Source organism: Ambystoma mexicanum, chromosome 4q (genome assembly GCF_040938575.1).
Source record: "Ambystoma mexicanum isolate Mex_15411 chromosome 4q, UKY_AmexF1_1, whole genome shotgun sequence".
Taxonomy (NCBI): domain Eukaryota; kingdom Metazoa; phylum Chordata; class Amphibia; order Caudata; family Ambystomatidae; genus Ambystoma; species Ambystoma mexicanum.
In genome coordinates this window covers 494,599,781-494,622,191 of record NC_090928.1, presented here as the reverse complement: position 1 = coordinate 494,622,191, position 22,411 = coordinate 494,599,781, and the positions used below count along the sequence as shown (strand labels likewise).

The following is a 22,411-nucleotide window of genomic DNA, read 5'->3' as shown; positions in this document are numbered from 1 at the left end:
AGAGATGTGGTAATAGTTTTATCAAGTATATTTTTGCCTCAATTCTTTTTGTATTTCCTGAATGTTTTACTATTCAATCTTCTTGGGGTGTTTTTTTACCCTTGTATACTGCAGTGATCCGCTTGTCACTCTGGCTCCTATTCTCGCGAGAATCACTGCAGTATACAAGGGTAAAAAAACACCCCAAGAACATCACTGCGGATCACTGCAGTATACAAGGGTAAAAAAACACCCCAAGAAGGTGAAACACGTGTAGAGAGGCAAAATTATATTTGAAGAAAAAAAGAAAAAAATGTAAAAAAGAAATAAAATATAAAGGATTTTTGAAAGAACAATCAAGTGTGGAGACAATTATTTGGCACTCATGCAAAGGGAAGTCGCAAGTGGAAATGCATAGAATTTGATAAATGACTTAACTCTACCAGTGGCAATCATGGTATTGATGCAATACCACAGCTGACAAAACCCTACAAACAATATAAAAAGCAAAAAAGAAGGAATTCGCCGGGAACAAAGTCCATAAAAAGGTTGCCAAGAAAGTGTTTAAGGCGGACAGAGAAGGTGCCTCGAGTAGTTCCATGTCAGGTGAGAGTAGTGCACCAAGACTTGATTCTCCTTGCTTGGTCTTTTTGACCCATTACAAATGTAAGACTACCAGTATCAGAATGCAGAGAGAAAACCTCAGACTGTGCGCTTCCCACACCTGATATGGAGTAGCTTGGTCATGATTCCAGAGATGCTGTCCCCGCCTCTTTTCTCCCCTTCTATGCAATACAACTGTAGTTTTAATGTGGGGAGAAGTTGGCATGCACACTTCGTATCCGTGTTGCGGGAACTCTTTGCCCAATAGGATACACAGCAACCGAACAAAAGTACACAAACATTTTCTAATCTGGGTGTTTCATTCATAGTAACTAGCCAATGATGCCAACTGTGCTTCCCCTCCAACATTCTCAACAAGTGAGGGGTGGCCTGGGTGAAAAAGTAACACACCCAAACGAAAAGAAGACATTGTGGCGAAATGTTTAAAATTACAAACATTCTAAGGTCCACATTACCAGACAGCTGCAACACCCGTATCCTCTCATTTTCCTCGGGCTCAGGGATCGCTGCTGCTTGTTGCTCCTAGAAGATGTCTGCCCTTGGGAGGCCTGGCTCACTCTCGAACAGCGGTAACTCCGCATTGAAAGTCACATACACATGACATCACTCCCGATTGGGGGAAATACATTAAACAAGCCACTACTGGATTACATCCAAGTACTACAACAGAAATGAACACCTAGTGCACCAGTCATTGTATGCCACAGCAGTTTCAGTTGTCATGACAACCAGAAAGACTGCTTTTTGTAAACATTTCTTCTAGTAGCTTTGTTTTGGCAAAATATGGTGGCTTATGCCACCAAAAAGCACCCAAACCAAAAATGTAGACAGTATGGGTGAGCTGTCTTTAGGTTTATAGATCCAATCTGGGGCTATGGAAGCCTGGGCTATGGTGGAGGGAGCCCACAGGAAGTTGAGAGATGGACACATCTTAGATCTACGCTCCCCTTGCCTGTGAACATTTGGAGAAAACCATACTATCTAATGGATTATGTCCTCACACATTCCTCATCTTCGATATCTTTTCCTGCTTCGCTTGCTTAAGCAGATCTCAGTGAATATTTAGACAGTAGGGGCAGCAGTGCGGCTTTGGCGTCGAAGTCCCTCGACGCTTCTGACACCTGCGTCGGGACATCACTTTGGTGTCAATATTAATAGCTCACACCCAGCCCGTTGCCTCAGTTTCGTTTTTTCACATGCTCAGCACGCATCTCTGAACATTGGACTTTGCCTCAGAATTTCTTCAATGCACGTTTGTTATTCCTTTTGACATTATTAGTTAAAATGTCTACTCCGAAGCCTATGGGTTTCAAAAGATGAAATGACTGCGATTCAAAAATGTTGATTACAGATCCTCACAGAATCTGTCTCTGGTGCCTCAGCAAAGGCCACGATTTTGAGAGTGGTTCCTGCCAATCGATGAGGGCCAAAGTATTGAAATAGAGAAGATCGAAGCTCACCGTGGGTCGTCATGCCTTCAAAAAGAAAATCCTCCAAAAGTCACAGTTCCGCAGGTGAAAAATCTCCTGAGAGCCAAAAAACGTTCCAAGAGATTGCTGTCCAAAGGAGACTCCCACCATTTCTATATCCTCTAAGAAGAAGAGATGTCACCACTTTTCCTCGACGGATTCTTCAACTGACAGGTGGCAGGTAGGTTTCCCTTCAAAATCCACCTTGGTGAGAAACATTATGGACTATGAGGGGAAATGAGGGATGGCTTCTTAAACTTAATATCAGATGGTAAAGAGGCATGCTAGTCCCTCTAGCCAGTCAGGACTGGATGCAGCAAGCTGTATGGGAAGGTCCATGGGTTTCAGCAAAGTAGCAAGGAGATTTGCATGGCACATAAAATCAGGCTGTGCTCTTGATGTTCCAGGCCCGATTATTATATAAAAGGTCTGAGGGGTCAAAATTATTTGGACCTAAAGCGGACAACTGCCTTGTGAAGCTACATGCTTCCATAGCGGCAGCTAACTCCGTAGGGTCAGCAACAAAAGCAGGCTTCTTCTCAGGTTTGGAAGAGTAAAGCCGTGTGTTATTTCTCCCATTACCAGAGAGGTAGAGGGCAGGGTACCCAAAGATAGGGTCAGAAGAGACACTCTCAATCATCAAGAGGCGGAGGTGGTAAACCTGCCCAAGCAACTGTTATCTTTAAACTATGTCATATTTAACACAATACTCAACATTTGATCTACGGAGGCGTTGAACAGCAGAGGTTGTTGCGCCTGCGGTCCATGATCAATTAAGTAGTTCTGCATCAACCGCTTTGATGGAGCGCCGAGACTGAACGCCATGACCACCTCCTTGACCACCATGCAGTGCTGGCCTTTGGGACTTGCATACTGGGCTGCCTGCTGAAATTAGAAGTCGGGGTACATGTCCAGTCTGGTGAAATAGTGGAGGGCCCTGGAGGCCCTCTGCCAACTCCATTAGACCCGCTTGGTCCAACATGAAGTCGGGCAACGCGTTCATGGCTAAGCCCACAAGTGGCTCCAATCTGAAAGGGATCGGGTTATCGAAGGTAGACTGCATCGAATCAAAGAACTCTGCTCAACTCCAGCACGCAGCTTTGGTCCTGCAGCATTCCCACTGGGAGAGTGGCTTTGTGACCCGAGGCCGGCACCAATGGTAGCATTGGCGAGGATGCATGTTTCCTACTCAAGGCTGTGCATGAGGGCATTTAACCTTCTCTGACTGCCTTTGTGCTGCAGGAACCATGTGCGCTCCAAGCGTGGTCCACTATGCAGCATCAAGGCTGAAATGCACAAGCCACAGCCTTTTCAAACACTTGGATTATTTGCCTCTTAAACTCATCCCACTCTTCCCTCGATGCCCCCTTCACAGGGTGGGAATAGTGGTGGCACTCGCTATGCGAGTGTAACAGTTTTTGTAACAGTGCCCTCCCGTTGTTTCTCAGGAGTAGGCCCCACTGTGTTATTCTCCAAGCATTCCATAACCGACCCCGCAGGTAGTTTTGCAGGTGGTCTACGGATCACCAGTTTTGCTGAACGTTCTTTACCCACCTTAAGGTTCATGACCAGACAAGAACCACATTGCTCTATATCGTGCCAAACACCGAGACACCACACACAGATGGTGTGCGGATCCATGAGGGAGATCTTGGAGTTACAGTCCTTGCAGCACTTGAAACCAGATGATTTAGGCCACGTCATTCTGGCGTATTAAGAATTTCAAATCGAATCACAATATCAAGCCACGTTTCGAGTATCGTGCAGAGTTCCCATAAAAAAAAAAAAGGATCTGAGGTAAAGGGGCATAGTGCATCCTTTTAGTGCAGCAATTGAAGTTGTGGTCGAACATGATGGAATCTAGAGGCTTTCAAGCCACACTAGGGCCCCAGTCAAAAAACTTGGAGCAGCTGATGCTGGAGAGATATCTATCAAAATGAGGAAACTATGGGAAAAAGCAATTAATTGAAAACTGAATTCGTATTCTTTAACTTCACTACTGGGTGATTCATGGATTCAATGTAAAAATGCAATAAGTACAAGTTAAGAAGCCCTTCTCATATCAACAAACTGAGCACTTACAAGAGTAAGGAATCAGCCAGGATTTCATGAAATAATTACGACACTACACATGAAAAATATCAGTTTTTATACAAATTATTAAAATATATCTACATAATATACAGCAAACATTATGAAAGCAGCTTTTTGTCTTGAAGTGATGGGTATTAATTTGAAATTAACAAAAGGTTGACTTCTTGAAGGATCCTTCATTCTAGTAATCCAGAAGAGGACGCGCTTGCAGATGGAGGGCTGGAGCTTCCCAGCACAATACTGTTCCTGTCATTCAGTGTTTTAACCACTGTTGCAGCTGGAGACTGAAGCACTTTGCGTGAAAGTCTCATTCTACCATCTGTTGGATCACGACCAAAGTATTTCACCTAAAATGAAGAGACAGACATTGGCAACCCATGTAACAAACGAACGTTTGTGATAAAATCATAATCAAATCATGAAAGCATACACACAAGCAGGTTTTAGAATGCTTAAAGTAACTTAAAGGCATATTCAAATGAAGGAGGTAGCTCATTAAGTAACTGCTCATTTGAAATGGAAAAACATGATTACCTATTTAATGAACCTGTCAAAAGAAAAATGCTAAGATCTTTACCTTTTACTCAATGGCGCCTGGTGATTTATTTTTACAGATGGTAATTGTTTTTTACCAATATGCGGGAGTGACCGAGAGTAGTGAGGGAGCCTGAACCAGCCAAGAATCGTGGGGGGCGGGGGGGTTGTGGGGTGTGGAGGGTATAGTGGAACTGGAGCAAGTTCTCCCCCTTGAAGATTTAACAAGAAATGGGTTAAAAGGAGAAATTACTTACCAGTAATGTTCTTTGTATGGATTCTTCTCCCGAAGATTCCTCATCAGACAGATATACCGTCCAGCGTCAGCTGCTCTGCAAGCCTTTCCACAGGGGTCAAATTGCTTGGGCGCTCTATGCCCTTTTAGCAATATACTTGCTAGTAATCACAGTATAATAATTCAAGTTCACAAGGTCACAGAATCTAGTTTACATGGATAAACCTGATAAAGTGTTCAAACTTCTAACTTTACGGTTGCCAATTGATATTCTTGAAGACCACCACGTTTGGTTGAAACATGTGTTGTCCACGGCATGAAACCATTCAAAATGTCTACGGCATGAACTGATAATTAAAGACTAACTTATCAGGAAAAGAATGTGCAATTCAAGATTGTATGACCCGTTTATTATACATGACATACATTACTCACTGTAATTGTATTTCTGATGATTGTATCTGCTTAGATTCACATGCTGTGCATACAGTCCGACTTCTAGTGGTAATTGCAGAGCACTGCATCTTTCTTTCGAAGATGGAAAAGGGACGTTGACCTGGGCATGACTAACGCTATCCCTAACGTGACGTGTACTGGACCCACGTCGAGGTCCCACCGGTTGTTTTTTTTCTGCATGAGTGAGACTTACCGAATACCTGAGTGAGTACAGAAGAAGAAGGTGTAAGATGTCTATGTACCTTCTGCTCCAAGAGGGGAGGAAGGGTGGGCGCATGTGAATCTAAGCAGATACAATCATCAGAAATGAGATTACGGTGAGTAATGTAGGACTTCTGATGCTTGTGAATCTGCTTAGAATTACATGCTGTATATTACCTACTCACGGAGTCCTTGTATACCCATACACTGGAAGGGATATTAAGCAGAAAACCCACACTCAGTAGTGCATGGTAAACTTCTACATGCTGCTACAATCTTTTTTGTCTCAATGCCTCCTGTGAGGTCGGTGTGGCCTACATTGACTCTTTACGTGACCGGTCCACTGCTACATGTGTATCTTTATCTACTGATAAGGAAGTGCAGTATTATGCATGCTCATAGAAAATTATTTATTACAATGACATTGTGTTAAAAAACAATATATATATATATATATTTTAAACAATTGACTCCTTCTTATCATTCACTCACACCTCATTTCACTACAAAATGTGTAAAACTGTACACAAAAAACAGTACACAAATTGTTTAAAAGTTGTAAAGTGCAAATAGAATGGAATAGGGCTAAATTAACATTAATTTCTTGTTATAGTCTCCATTCCACATTGTTCAAAGATCACTATGGGTCTGGATGAAAATGAGCACCGAATATTGGTTTACATAAACATGGATAATTTGCCTTTGAAAGTGCCAACTCATTTACCACTTTATTGACTTGTCTACAGACTCATTTATCACATTGTCCATGTTATGCTAAAGTGCTCCATGCCTCTCTAATATACAGTGCCTATTAGCTAAAACCATATAACAGTATTCCAAGGCTACATCCTGAGTGCAACTATGTCTTCTTCAGGGCGAAATATTCATGGGTACTGCAATTCAAACAAACATCCAAGATGAGTGGATGAAATAGTATGTGACAAATACACATGAGTAGGGGATTACTATTTAGGATAAGGCGTGTCCCTCAAAGTAGTACCTTATGATTTGGGTGTTCTTCGGGGCACGATGTCTGGAAAGCTGCAGGACGTGTCTGTGTGCACTGCCTTTCACTGGGTAAACCACTTGCGTGTGTTTTTCCCTTCCTGGAACCATGCTATGCACTCTGTTGAGAGAGTATAGTTCAGAAAATCTAAATCGCTTATTGTATTATTGCTATTGTGTATGCGGTTGACTAAAGTAGGCATCACCCTATACCATTGTGTTAGGGGGGCTTCTGCTTGCCTCTTAGGTAACCATATGTTTACATACTGTGCATAGACTAGCTAGCAGTGCCAGGAGATGGTGGTGGGTAGTGTGAAGGAGCAGTAGCAAAGGGATATTTTAGCACCGCTTGTCCCAGATGATTATCAGTCTGGAGTGTGTGTCTAAGCAGTAACGTTGAATGAAAGTGTTAACAGAACTACATGTAGCTGCTTTGCAAATCGAATCAAGAGGAACATTTGCTATAAAGGCCATAGTAGCTCATGTGCCCCTGGTAGAGTGAGCAATATGCATAAAGTCTCTTTTTGCAAGAGAGTAGCACAGTGTGATGCATTTAACAATCCATTTGCAAATAGCCGATTTAGAGACCGGGTACCCTTCTCTACCAGCTGCCACAGAGATCAGAATTGGCTTGTCTTTCTTTGTGATTTTGTTTTTTCAAGGTAGTACACTACTGCTCTCCTAACATCTAGTGTATGGAGGCTTCTTTCAGCAGAGTTAGTTGGATTATTAAGAAAATAAGAAGTTCATTTGATTGGTTCACGTGGAACTTTGCGATGAAGTTGGGCACACATTGTGGGCTTGTACGCAGCAACACCTCGTCTTTGTGAATAGACACACATGGGCCTTGAACTGAAAGGGCCTGCAGTTCAGTACCCCTCTTTATGGAAGTAATGGCCACTAAAAAGGCAGTCTTATAGGTGAAGGCTAGCCTTATGCATTGGCTCAAAACGAGGTCCCATTAATATTGTGAGAACAACATTCAAGTCCCATTTGGGGGCTGGGTTAGAAATAGGAGGGTGATGTCTTTTTACCCCTTCCACGATTGCCTTCATGACATATCTTCCACCATGAAACCTTGCTCTGCTGTGTCGTATACACAGAGAGGGCAGCAAAGTGGACCTTGAGAGAGTTGAAAACAAGTAATGAATCTAATAGGTGTGTTAGATAAAGGACTATATATCTTTAGGTGAACAGTCAATAGGATTGATGTTTTTAGAGTTGCACCAAATGACAAAACGTTTCCACTTATTGGAGTAATAATGTCTGGTGTTAGGTTTCCGTGTCTTTAAGTATGTCCATGCATCTTTGAGGTAATTGGAGATGGCCAAACTCTAGGACTTCAGGAGCCCAGCCGCTAAGTTGAGAGTTTGGGGGCTCGGGTGTAGTGTATTTCCCATGTCCGGTAACATGTTGTACATGCAGGTCAGTTTCTTGGGAGGGGAGACCAACATTCTTATTAGATGTGAGAACCATGGCTGTTGAGCCCACATTGGTTCCAAGATAAGTGTGACTTGTTCCTGGTGCATCTTGTGCACTAGTCTGTTCTGAAGGGCAATCAGGTGGGGGGTGGAGAAGCGTAGGCACATCTCTCAGACCATATTATCCAGAGACTGTTCACTTTGGATTATTTCTGGGGGCACCTGGAGGTGTAATCTGGGCATTTGGCGTTCTCCGGAGTTGCGAACAAGTCGATGTCTGGATGACCCCATTCTGCAAAGACATTGAGTAGAATACGTTTGTGCAAGCGCCATTTGTGTTCTATGGGTAGATGCAAGTCTCTGCAGAGCATGTCTGCCAGCAGATTGTGTTCCCCTTGAACATGTTTTGATAGTAGGAACACGTGTCTGAGTGCCCACTTCCAAATGTTCTGTGACAGTTTGGATAGCCTTGGACAGCGAGTGCCCCCCTGCTTGTTCAGGTAGTACCAGTGGTCGAAGTGTACGAAAAAAAGTAGTGGAGCTATGTTCCCTGCTGGCCTGCACCCACTCCCCACAATCCCTATCATCACGTCCCTTCCCACACACAATACACATCACCTAACACTTGCAACTGCTGTTTAAGGGAACGTTCAGTGCAATGCACTGAAAGGGCAAGTTTCAACTTCTTCCTACACTTTTATTTTAAAACAAAACCATTCCGGAACGGTTTCTTTTTAAAATAAAAGTATAGGAGCTGTAAAAGGTAATTTAAAAAAAGTAGAGGAGCACCGCTCCCGATCGCTCCCGCTCACTTCGACCACTGGGTAGTACATGGTTGTGGTGCTGTCTGTGAGCACCAGAACGGTCTTCCCCTGTAGAAGCATTTGGAATGCTTTCAGTGCTTTGAACACCGCCAGTACTTACAACAGATTGATGTGTTTGGAGTCTACTGATGGAGACCACATGCCGTGCGCTGTCTGTTCTAGGAGGTGTGCTTCCCATCCCGACAGATGCGTCCGTGGTGAGAGTGGCTTCTACTGCAGGGGTGGTAAAGGTTTTCCTTTGACCACCACTGTAGAGACAACCACTAGATCGTTCTACTGACCACTTGCCTGACACCATTGGCTCGAGAGCCACTCCTGCTTGGGCACATGCACAGACAGGCGTGTGGGACCAGGAAGATGCAGAATGCCATCATCCCTAATAGCTGCATGGCTTTGCATACGGTTATCTGGCGACTCGCTACATAGTAATTGGTTATATGGAAGGAGGAATTACTCACCGTAATGATCTTTCTATGGATTCTTCTCCCGCAGGTTACTCATTCTGCTGCTCGGAAACCTTTTGCCATGGCGCGTAGTTGACCCTGACTCGACCGTCAATTGGTCTTGCCCGGCTCTCGATCGTCGGCTCTGGAAGTGACATAAGCGTTGTATATATATAGAACATCACTACAACCTAAGCTTCAGTACCCCCCCACTACCTGCAGAAGGAAAAACCACAGGAGGAGGCTAATCGCCGGTAAAGAAACGTAACAAGGATACAACCCAACAGGGTGATCCCACACAACAATGATTGAACAAAATGTTTTTTTTTTTAAATGACGGAGAGATAAGCGGTCATCTAAGAGCCATCACCAGATGTCTTCTCGTTTGGACAGAAGCGACAAGCCACATAACTTTCTGAGCTGGGATGGATGGGAGGGTCGATGAACCTGTGGGAGAAGAATCCATAGAAAGATCATTGGTGTGAGTAATTTCTCCTTTAATGGATTGCCTTTCTCATGTACCACTCCTCAAATCTCCTCCAACTTCACGCATACAGAGATCTAGCAGAAAGTCTGTGTGCAGCCAGCAATATCTCAACCACCTCCTCTGAGAGGTCCCAGTCATCATACCCCATCCTCTCAAGAGCCACGCATGTAGGTTGAGGGAGTCTTGAGGAGCACCTGACCTTCCGACTGGATGAGGAGATCCGGACGCCGAGGCAACCGGTGAGGTGGACAGGTGGTCAGATCTAGGAGATCGGACTACCATGTTCTCCTCGCCCAATCCGGGGCGATCAAGATCATGTATGCTCGAAATCTCTTCAACCTCCTGAGAACCCAAGGAATGACGGGAATCAGAGGGAAGGCGTAGTGGAGAGGGAAGGTCCAATCCACCAGAAACGTGCCCCCTAGTGCACCGTTTGCTGGGAATTCCCTCAAGCAAAACTGTTTGCACTTCCTGTTGGACTCTGTGGTGAACAGGTCTACTGCAGGGGTACCCCAGAGAGTACCCCTGCAGTAGGACTTCTGGGCACACCTCCCACTCGTGTGAGACCGTGCACTGCCTGCTCAGAGGATCCGCCAAGGTGTTCTCTGTACCCACCAGATGAACTGCCGAAATCTGGTTCACTGTCAACCAGAACCACAGCTGAATTGCCTCTGTGCAGAGTGGGGGAGAGTGCACAACACCCCGCTTGTTGAGGTAATGCATGGCCACTATGTTGTCCAATAGGACGAGGACATACTTTCCTCTGAGAGACCCTTAGGGCTAACCTGATGGACCGCAACTCCAGCCTGTTGATATGCCACTTGGCTTCTGATGGAGACCAAAGCCCGCTCACCTGCAATTCCTTGCAGTGAGTGCCCCAACCCTTCAGGGACGTATCCGTGACCACTCGGGCCTGGGGCCAAGGTGGCCAGAAGGTGTCCCCTGCCAACAGATTGCTGCAGATCAGCCGAGTCAGCAGACTACCTGGCTGGACACCGAAAGGCGATCCGTGACTGCTCCCAGGTACTGAGACCACTGGTCCATTGAAGGGAATCGCATACGCAGCCTGCCTCTAGCACTAGAAAAATACAGGTGGCCATGAGACCCAATAGGCGGAGGAAGGAAGCCTCTGAAAGGATGGTGTGGTTCAGAAATAAATGCACCATCTTGGCTATATTTCAGACTCTCTCCTCAGGAAGAAAAGCCTCCCCTACCCGGGTGTCTAGGACTGCTACGATGAACTGGAGCTGCTGAACTGGTGTCAAATGGGACTTCGTCAACTTGAGGGGGAAGCCCAGCCTGTGCAGTAGAAGGCAGGTGTCTTCTAGATGAGACAAAACCTGCCCGTCAACTTACCTCGGATCAGCCAGTCGTCCAGGTACGGAAATACATGGACTCCGGATCTCCTGAGGTAAGCTGCAACTACCGCAATGAGCTTGGTGAAGACCCTTGGCGCCGAGGTCAACCCAAAGGGAAGCACTTTGAACTGATGGTGCTTGTCCCCTATGAGGAACCTTAAGAACTTCCTGTACTTTTGGTGTATCGGCACATGGATATAAGGGTCCTGTAGGTCTATTGACACTAGCTAGTCCTAAAGTTCGAGAGCGTGGAGAATCTCGCTCATCACCGTCCTGAATTTGTCTTTCCTCAGGAACTTGTTCAAGGCCCTGAGATCCAGGATGGGATGGAGACGACCTCCCTTTTTGGGCACCAGAAAATACCGGGAATACTAACCTGACCCACTCTGATCAGGAGATACCTCTTCCACAGCACCAGTCGACAACAGGGCTCCGTTCTTCCCGGAGCTCCTGTCCTGGGTGGATTGGAGAAGGTGGAGGTCCGTCCCGAGGCCTCTTTAGAAAAGGCAAACAATAACCACACCGAATCAACTGCAGGGCCCAGGCATCGGAAGTTCTTTCCTGCCGCTGGGGCGAAAGCCCTGCCAACCATCCACCAACCGATGCATCTTGGGAGGGGAAAATCAAAGAGGCTTAGAGGGCACAGGTGTCCCTGCCGCTATAGCTGCTTGCTGGCCTCTAGAGACCCCTCTGCCCCTTCTGGTATGCGAGAAGTGCCTCTGCAATTGCCTGGCTTGTGTGAGCTGTGCCTTCCTGCCATAGGGTACATAACGTCTATAGCCTCTGCCCCCTGGAGGCGAAGCTGAGGGCAGGTGCCGCTAGACCCAATGATTTAGCAGCCAACTTGGATTCCTTACATTTTTCCAAGGATTCGTCCGCTTTCTGACCGAAAAGCATGTCACCTTCAAAGGGCATCTCCAGCAGCCTGTTCTGAACATTCAGAGAGAAGCCAGAAGCTTTTAGGTAGGCTTGGCGTTTCATTACTACTGCTGAACCCATGGCTCTGCCAACGCATTCCGCTACATCCAGGCACGTTTGCAATGACTGCTTGGCTACCTCCTTCCCATCCTCCACCAGCTGTAAAACTGCGTCCTGCATGGCACCCTCAGGGACCTATTCAGCAGAATGTTCCACAGCCTTCCATGAGCCAAAGGAATACTTGGCGAAACTACAGGCTATGTTTGTGGCTTTGAGCGCCATGCAGCCTGAGTTGAAAACCTTTTTGGCCAATGCGTCCTATTTCTTTCCCTCTCTGTCCGTAGGCAGATTGGAAGTGGATGCTGCAGGCCTGGTGGAAATAGTGGCAGCCTATATAACCAACCCTTGTGGGGAAGGATGTGTGGCAAGGAAAGAAGTGTCTCCTCTTGCAGGCCTATACTGCCCTGTAAAATTGGGATTCACAGCGGGGAATAGAACAAGGGTGCTGCTATAAGGAGGCTAAAGGGTCCACAATGGCTGGGATGAATGGCATATTATGCTCTACTGCGGGGCCCTCGTCCAAAATGTCAGTGAGCTCATACCCCTGAAGAGGTGTGGTGGACGCCTTCAAACCAAGGGTGTCAACAACCCTGTGAACCAGATCCCTGAACTTGATATTAGCATGGGTATAGGGCTGGTTTTGTTGTAACTGAAGGTCTGGGGAAGTATCCAGACCATTGGCATTTTGTAGACCCTGAGCAAGGCCCAATAAATCAGCCTGTTCAAAAGAAATCGACGCTGGCTCCCATGTAAACGGGGTCAACTGGATCATGGGGGTCATCGACACCAAATATGGATTGCATTGAGTCGAAGAAACCTGTTCTCGACAGCGACACAAATTAACCGTCGCCGACTGTCGGCGCCGAGGGCTTGAAAATAGCTTCGAAAAGTCCAAGTTTTCAATGCTGAAGGCTCTTTCGGCGCCAAGGGATGCTTGGATGAACGATGAGCGTCGTGGGCCTTGGCCCTACGGTGACTTATGCCTGGTAGGTGTGATGCCCAAAGGTGTTTTTGACATAGATGGCGTCAACAGAATGGCTTGCTTGGGGTCGGGAGCACAGAGCGCCCCCTTTTGCCACCAACTCTTGCTGGTCGGGGGCCGGAGCCACACCTAAAGCAGCTTGTTGCCTAAACATTTCAAGCATGGATCTTACAAAACTTTCCCACTCTTCCCGAGTGGTCGGCCCTGCGAGGGCTTACCTCGTTCCGACGACGAGCTGGACTCGCGTCAATAGCAGTGGTCCCATTTCTTCTTCCGCGAGGAAGACAACGAGCAATGGCCCCTGGAGTGGGACCGTTTTAGTCTTCTTACAATGTCGTTCTTTCCCTTTTTCAGCATTTTATTTATCCTGCACAAAGTTACAGTATTGCAAATCACGAACAAGCATTAATAGACTACTGACACAGACATTGACTTCCATGAGATATTTCACGGTGTTGGTTCATTGTCATCATCATTCACAATCTGACGTTCCAGATACTAACAGAAGTCGCCCCAGATTTCACGCGGGCGGCTCACTGGTGTCTGCAAACTGGCATTCACTTCTTCCATATCGTTAACCCAAACCATGTCATGAAGCCAATTGTCATACGTGGGAGCCTCCCCTCCATGTCCAGCGCATCAGAATAGCTCTTTTTGCCAAAACAAGACCAAGGTTTACCAATTTACGCTTCAAAGGATTCAGCTTCTTCACATATCCCAATAAACACATCAATGGTTCCCATGACAGAGGCTGGCCCACAATCTCATCTAATGCCTGACATATTGCATCCCACTACACCGGCAGTGCCCGACATGACCACAGCATATGCACCATACCAGCTTCCAAAGCACTGCACCTGGGGCAGCTCCCTTCCGAGGAGGAAAACATTCTCTTGAGGCGGGCCGGGGTAAAGTATACTCGGTTTAGGATCTTGAAGGGGATTAGCCTCTGCCTAGAGTTCAATAATTCCTGCTTCTCTAATTTACATATCTGCAGCCAGTGAGTGTTTGTAAAAATGACATCAAGATCCCGTTCCCATTTACCCCTGATGTCTACCGTTTGCACACTACAAGACATCTGCGCACGTTTGTATAGTGCTGACACCGATTTCCTCCTTGTGCCCAACGACAGTAAATCCCTCAAACATGGATGCGTTGCAGGTTCTTGTGGAAACTCAGGCCACACCGAGACCATGGCTGAGCGGATCTGACTATATTGGAGCCTACGGAGCAGTGTATCTCCAAAGTGCACCTTAATCTGATCCCATGAAATGAATGTGCCCTCATAGAACAAGTCGCCCAGGTCCAGCCTCTTGCCAGTGGATTACCAGAAGCTTATCCCATGTTGGACTAAAAAACGGCATGCCCCAAATCAGTATGGCTTGATTATATAATAGTTACCCACTGTAGTGACTAACATACTCTTAGTCCATAGTCCCCTTTCCTCCATACTGCGATGGGCGTCCCTTGCGAGGGACAAGAGACAGAACCTTTTCCACCAGAAAAATCATCTTCCCCTATAAATTCAGAGGTGCGCAGGGGCGAGGCCCTGGGAGCATGCGCTCGCCTGACTCCACCCACTCCTCAGTCCCCATTGACGCATCAACAATATTTGACATTGCTTAATGACACCAGCATTATTAGGGGGAGGATGGTGGAACGTATGGAGGAAAGGGGACTATGGACTAATAGTACGTTAGTCACTACAGTGAGTAACTATGAATTACTCTTACGTCCCGTCCCCTTTCCTCCATACTGTATGGGCGATTACAACTGAATGCACCCCCAGGGTGGAGAGGAGACCCTCCTTAAGCAAACCGGTTTCTTATAACCGCCTGCCCCAAAGCTGTGTCTGATCTGGAGGCGGCACCCAAACAGTAGTGCTTTCTGAAAGCCAAAGGGGTGGCCCATGTAGCCGCTGTGCTGATGACCTGCCACGGCACATGCCGTTGAAACGCAATGGCCGTGGCTTTGGCTCTGACCGCATTGGCATGCAAATTGGATGGCATTGGTTTGTGCTGCCCCTCATAGGCCTCCTTGATGGCCGCGACCATTCACCTTGCTATGGAGGCCTTGGATGCCTGATAGCCGGGCCTTGAACCACCAAAATTGATAGAGGGAATCTGACTTGCGGAAGTCCTTGGTCCTGTCAATGTAGTATTTTAGCGTGCGTCTGACATCCAGACGGTGCAAAACCCTCTGAGGCTCATCCTTGGGGTCGGCGAAGAAGGTGGGTAAGACTATTTCCTCGTTCAGATGGAAGGAGGAGGTCACCTTGGGTAGGAACGCAGGGTGTGTCCAGAGGACCACCATGTCCTTGTGAAAGGTAGTGTAGGGCTCCAATGCCACAAGAGCCTGTATTTTGCTGACTCTACGAGCGGAGGTGAGGCCTACGAGCATCGCGGTCTTTAGGGTGACCAGCCGGATGTCCGCGGATGCCATTGGCTCAAATGGTTTGTGTGACAAGGCGCCCAGGACTCCATTGAGGTCCCACACAGGGTGTGGCTTCTTTTTGGGCATGTAGAGCCTGTGGCGGCCCAGCAGATGCCGTTTGACCACCGGGTTAGTGTAGGAGAAGAGACCCTCCTCCGAGTTCCTGTTGGCTCCCATGGCTGCCAGATAGGTGCTGCATGTGTCCACCTGAAATCCGTGGGCGGGGAGTTGTCCAACGTGCACTTAAGGGGGTCGATCTCCTTAGAGTCGGCCCAATGACAGAATCTGGACCATTTTCTCTTATATTGGCTCCTGGTACCTTTGCTTCTGGTGCCCTGCATGTCCCCAATAGTATCCCGAAGGATGGCCCCCATCTAGGGGGTTCGCATCAGTGCTAGAAACCTTTTGAATAACCTGTCTTCGGAGGCTGAAGAGGTGGCAGGTGATATTGACGAGGTGGCTGCTGGAGCCGGGGCACGCTCTGTCTGGGGTGCAGGGGAAACCTGCCCTGTGTTGCTGATGGATAAACTGTAGGCCACGTACCTGGTTGACACAAGTCCCACCTTGTGACTCGTTATTCCACCCGCTCTATTAGAGGAGGTATCGGACGCGCGGCCAGCTTGTCTGGTGCGGTTGCCATTTTGTCGAGCTGCGTGCCACGTGCCAAACTCGTGGAGCCTGGCTTATCGGACCCATCCCCGTCCAAGTCACTTGGTGTTGGAACATAAGGCTATCCCGCACCTCAGGCCTAGACCTGGAAGGCGTATTGCCCTCGGCTGAACTGCCGGTAGTGCTGCGTGAAGGCGCCCCCTCGGACATGATGCCGGTAGAAGGCTGTTGCCCCTCAGGAGTAACCCTGGTAAAAGAACCTTGCAGTCCCTCAGCACAGGCACAGGAAGGATCCAGAGACCCCTCAGCCGTGAGGCCGGTAGCTGGATTAGCCTTGGTACGTGTGCTGGTGCTAGAACCCAAAAGGTTCCTCTCGGTCGGGCGCTTCCTTGGGAAGGAGTCACCCTTACGGGGTGCAATGGTGAATAGAGGCCTTTCCTTCGGCCTCAAGCAATGTTTGACGAAGTCCTTTATGTCCTCAGGAAGGGACTTCTGGAAGAGCTCCATCCACCTACCTAGCATGTTCTTCAGTGCCCGTGGAGTCAGTGCGTCGCACGCGGCACAACCTTCCCCACCCAGGTAATACAATTCAAAATCGGGGGCTGTCAGTCCCCTGAGGAGCTCATACTTCAATGTGAGTCGCTGCCAATTGACACAAATTTGTCCCTTCCAAACAAATGAAGGTCATACCCGAGCCACCTTATCAAAGAGAGCTCTTCCAGGCCATACCAATCGAGAGAAGAGAAGGTGGAGCAACTATTTTCAAGTCAACAACAGTCTAATAAAAACAACAGTCAGATAGACAATAAATCATTAAAAAAGTTATTTGAACATTTGGAAACACCAGAGAAAAGAGAACTGGCACGCTGGTGGGAAATTAAAACTATGGAAAAGTATCTAAAGCTAGGAAGGATACAGAGAGGACTGCGCATTTGTATCTTTCCTTCACATCACAGGATTCAAAGAGTGGGAAGAACCCATCACCAACACTTCGAAAGAAATGATGTACCGTCTCATCAAGAATGCAAAAAAAAAGATCACGACAATTACACAGGAAATCACTCAAATAAAACAACAAACTGAAGTACTAAACTTATCCGAGGCCACTTTCAAAAACTACCAAATTCTAGACGACTATTTACTTTGGTTCACTAAGGAACTCCAACTTAAAAAACAAAAGAAATTCTATAGAGATGAGATGGACTATAAATTTAAGAGGATTTATACCTTTCATAAACCAACCACCTCCAGAACATACAAACCAAAAGCAAAAACAGCACTACAAGTGACAAAGCCTACATCTACTACACCACAATCTTCAGACATTGGGCATCATTACAAGTTGGGCGGTAAGGGGTTAACAGTGCCGGCGCCGTTAACCCCTTACCGCCCTATTACGAGTCTGCTTGCGGGACCCGCAAAGGGCGCCTGGTAAACCCAGGCGCCCTTAGCGGGTCCCGCTAGCAGACCAGGGAGCCAACAACGGGCCCATTATTAACAGGCCCGTGGTTAGCTCCCTCCCCATTCCCATTGAGCCCTATGGGGGCTCGAATGGGGATGGGTTTCCTGAATGGGGAAATACAGGGTCCTCCAAGGTTGGAATGGCCCGGTATTTTCCCATTCAGGGAACCCGGACTCGGTATGTGGTATGGGAGTAGCCATGGCGATGATGGCGCTAATAGCGCCATGGCTACTGCCATACTCGTAATGACCCCCCATTGACTCACAAAGTGACACAGATCAAGAAATAGCCTTATCCTCAACCCCAATAGTAGACAACACTGATGGCTGTTCTTTTTTAGAAGAATACATTCAGTACAAGAATACAAAACAATCTGATAAAACAATTTTTTACAAATACCAACATTCCTTTAGGAAGAGGACAAGGAGGGGCAAAAACAGCCGCACCAAAGCTTGCATCAAGCTTCGAAGGGGTACAGACAAGATCAAGAAATGCCACCTGTTAAGCAGAATCATGTGCAGTGCCCTAGGGACCACTAAACACAATTAAGACTACAGGTGGCAATACAAGTTTTACCTTTGATACAAGCCTGTACTACTATGTTAAAGTGGTAACAGTAGCGGAGCAGCCAGGCTCATCTCAAGAGTATATAAGCAGTAGCAGAGATTACACAAAGGGACCACAATTACTGTGACTCAAGCAAACACTGACTCAAGGTTTCACGTAGAAAAATATAAGTACATTTATTTTTAAACCATTTGTTATAAACACAACACTTCTATTAAATTCAAAACCACACGTAAAATACACTAAACTAACCAATTCACTGTGTACGGTATAAATCAAGGTAAGTACCCTGTGTTTGAACGGACCGGTGTTATGAAACAAGACACGTTACCGTGAATACGATTGCAATCACTTTTTGACAGTTCGGTCTACTAAATAAACGTGTATCCGCGGCAAGAAATGCGACCGGGGCAAAAACACTCTTAGCACCTGAGATAAACCACTTACAACCACCTCAGCCAATCATGGAAAAGTGTGACTTGTGTTTCCTAGGATACCTGTGCAGGGGGTGACTACACCCCTCTCTCACATTCAGCCCACCTAGACACCCAGGCGCCTTGAGGAGGGCTTATTGGCAGAAGCCCGCCAAAAGACAGTGAACAAAGAAGGTAAACCTGGTTTGCCGCGCAAAGTAAAACACAAGAAGGAGCTTACCAAAAAGAAATGGCGAATAAACCACACCGGAGCCAAAAGAAAAAGTATTTGGTCAAGCGGGTTTAAGTTCGAGGCTAATACAATAGCCTACAATATTACCACGTTTATATAAAATAACTGCGGTAGGAAAGTTTAGGGTAGATACCACTGCCACAAGCCAATTCTAAATGTTAAAAGGGCGAAACAATGTTCTAGGAGGTACAGATAAAAAGGGCTAAGAGTTAACACTTCCAGTACTCCATGTAAAATGGGGTCTACTGGATTTGTGGTTAAATTGACTAAGTAAAGTTAATGGCAACTTAACCTTTTCTGGGGGACAGTAGTCAGCCTCAGAAATGGAGTCGGTGGGAAGTCTGCACGACAACCCGGTGTGTCTGCACTGAAGGTGCTGTGTAACACCAAAAGAAGGGGGCCACTGAAGTGGAGTACTCCAGAGCCCACAATCATAAAAACAGGTAAAAGACACATAGCAAAACCTGGGTAAGAGTGGGGGAAAAGCTCACACTCTTACCAAGTGGAACGTAATAACTCCAGAGATCCAGCAAAGCTGCTGAGGGACTCACTAGTTAAGGGAAATTAGCCATGAAATGAGAATTATCCCCAACACTCACCCCCCACCCCAGACTAAGGGACAGGTGGATTTAATCCACTCCTGGATGGTTCTCATACCTCTAGTCGGTCACAAACATCCTAGAGAGACCATCAGCATTTTGGTGGTGACTTCCTGCTTTGTGCTCAATGGAAAAATCAAATCCTTGCAGACAGACTGACCATCTGAGTAACTTTGGGTTTTCCCCGTTCATTTTCATCAGCCATCTCAAGAGTTGGTGGTCAGTCTGAATGATGAAAGTAGATCCATACAAGTATGGTCTAAACCTCTTCAGTGACCACACAATAGCAAAACATTCACGTTCTATTGTTGCCCACCTTGTCTCAGGATCCTTTAACTTCCTGCTGATGAAACAAATGGGGTGTTCCCTACCTTTCTCATCCAGTTGACTAAGGACTGCCCCTATACCTACATTCAAAGCATCAGTTTGTACAATGAAGGGTTGGTTATTGTCAAGCTCCAGTCCTAAGAGCTCCTGACTAAGGGCTTTCTTCAGACCTTCAAAGGCTTGATTGTACTCCTCATTCCACCTGACCTTTTTAGGGAATTTGGGAGAGGAGATGACATTCAAGGGAGAAGCTATGGTCCCATAGTTCTCTATGAAGGTCCTGTGATACCCAGTGAGACCTAAGAAGGCTCTCACTTGGGCTTGAGAGGTAGGGGTGGCCCAGTTTTGTACAGCTTGTACTTTGCTAGGCAATGGTCTTATTTCACCTCCTCCTACCTCATGTCCAAGGTAGACAACTGTACTCTGACCAATTTGACATTTTGCTTGCTTTTATGGTCAGATGGGCCTGTTCCAGAGCCTGCAATACATAGCCTAGGTGTTCAATATGTTCTTTCTTTGTAGGGCTGAACACTGCAATGTCATCCAAGTATGCCATGGAGAAGTCCTCCATCCAATTCAGAACTTGATCGACCATCCTCTTAAATGTAGCAGGTGCATTCTTAAGTCCGAAAGGCATTACCTTAAATTGGTAGAGGCCAGCTGGGGTGGAAAATGCAGTTTTCTCCTTGGCATGGTCTGTCAGGGCTATTTGCAAATAGCCTGACGTTAGGTCAAATGTGCTGAGGTACTTGGCTGCACCAGGTCTGTCCACCAGCTTTATCTGTCATAGGCAAAGGATGGGCATCAGTCGAGGTGACTGCATTTAGAGCTCTGTAGTCCACGCAGAATCTCAACTCCTTGGATCCTGCCTTTGATACAAGCACAACTGGGCTAGACCATGGACTAGTAAGGGCTCTATATCCGGGAGATCAAGCATCTTGTTGACCTCATTCCTTATATGGGTTCTTACATTGTCTGACATCCTGTACCTCCTGCTTTTGACAGGCAAACTGTCACCAGTGAGTATATCATGCTGTCCCCAAGGGGTTAAGCCTGGTGAAAGTCAGAACATGGAGGCAAACTGATTTAACAGTAATTTGCACTCATCCTGCTGGTCAGATGTGAGACTGGAAGAGAGATTAACTCCTTCCACTTGCTCATCTAAAGGTAAGCCTCCGAGGAGGCCAGGCAGAGGTTCACTCTCCTCCTCCGCCTGAGCTGAAGCAAGAAGCCAAGCTCCTATGTCAAGTCTAGAGACATAAGCCCTTAAACGGTTGGTGTGAAAGACTCTGGTAGCCTCCTTAGGATTGCCCAAGTCCACCAGATAGTTAACCTCTCTGAGTTTACCCACTACTCGGAAGGGTCCCATCCACTTATCTTGCAAGGCCCTCTGCCTTGTTGGGATCATAACGAGAACGAGCTGGTCTGGAGCGAACTCAACCATGTTAGCCTTCTGATCGTGCCAGTGCTTGACCAATGCTTGTCCAGCTTTCAAGTTATCGCTTGCTTCCGTCATCATGTGCGACATTCTCCTCCGGAGACCTATCACATAGTCAGTCACTCTGACTGGCTTGGGAGAAGGAGCACTCTCCAACCCCTCCTTAATCAGGGCCAATGGACCTCTGACGGGATGACCATAGAGAAGCTCGAAGGGAGAGTAACCTACTCCCTCCTGAGGGACTTCTCTATAAGCAAAGAGAAGGCATGGCAGTAGAAGGTCCCACTTACGCTTAAGGGGTTCCTCTAGAGCACCTATCATGCTCTTCATAGTTCTGTTAAACCTCTCCACCAACCCATTGGTTTGAGAATGGTAGGCAGTTGAGAACTTGTAGGTAACTCCACAGGTTTTCCACATGGCTTGCATGTAGTTGGACATAAAATTTGATCCCCTGTCAGATATCACCTCCTTAGGAAAACCTACTCCGGTAAAAATACCAAGTAGGGCCGTAGCCACATCCAGAGCCGTAACAGTCCTCATAGGTATGGCTTCAGGAAATCTAGTGGCATGATCCACTACAACCAGGATAAACCTGTTGCCTGAAGATGTGGGAGGATCAAGAGGACCAACAATGTCAATCCCAACCCTCTCAAAAGGAACTCCCACCCCTGGGAGAGGCACCAAGGGTGCCACATTCTTGGCTCCACTCTTGCCAGAGGTTTGGCAAGTGTGGCAGCTTCTGCAGAATTAGTCTACTTTTGAACCCATCTTAGGCCAGTAGAAGTAAAGAGAGAGCCTTTTCTTGGTCTTCTTAAAACTTAAGTGACCAGCCAAAGGTATCTCGTGGGCTAACTGCAGAAACTGGAGTCGGTTCGCTAGAGGTACTACACGTCTTTTGCAGTCTCCAGGGGTTGACTCAGTTGGTTCACTGTAGAAGAGGCCATCTTCCTGCAACCTATACTTCCCAGGCTCAGTCCCATTGAGCTGAGAAGCTGCCTGTAGGCGAAGACATTCTAAGGTAGGACATTCTCTCTGTCCCTTGCTGAAATCTTCCCTGTTGGGTCCACCTTCTGCCAGTAAAGACTGCAGCTCAGGATGGTCAACAGGGTCAAGATCTCCTACAAGAGTAAGATGATCTTCTAGATCTGATTCCTCAGTATCTAGTTGAACCATACAGGGTTGAACCTCACACTCAGCCTCAGCCGGTGGAGGAGTCACTG

At 46.9% G+C, this 22,411-nt stretch overlaps 1 protein-coding gene across 1 annotated transcript in view; it reads right to left on the bottom strand.

The window, feature by feature from the left end:
- Positions 1–4,204: 4,204 nt before the first annotated feature.
- The window catches only part of PNPT1 (polyribonucleotide nucleotidyltransferase 1), a 1,336,943-nt gene continuing 1,318,736 nt past the window's right edge, over positions 4,205–22,411 (bottom strand). The window contains exon 28 of the mRNA XM_069608057.1: positions 4,205–4,513. Coding sequence (XP_069464158.1) covers positions 4,343–4,513 — 171 coding nt within the window. The 3' untranslated portion in view covers positions 4,205–4,342. The remainder of the gene's footprint in view (positions 4,514–22,411) is intronic.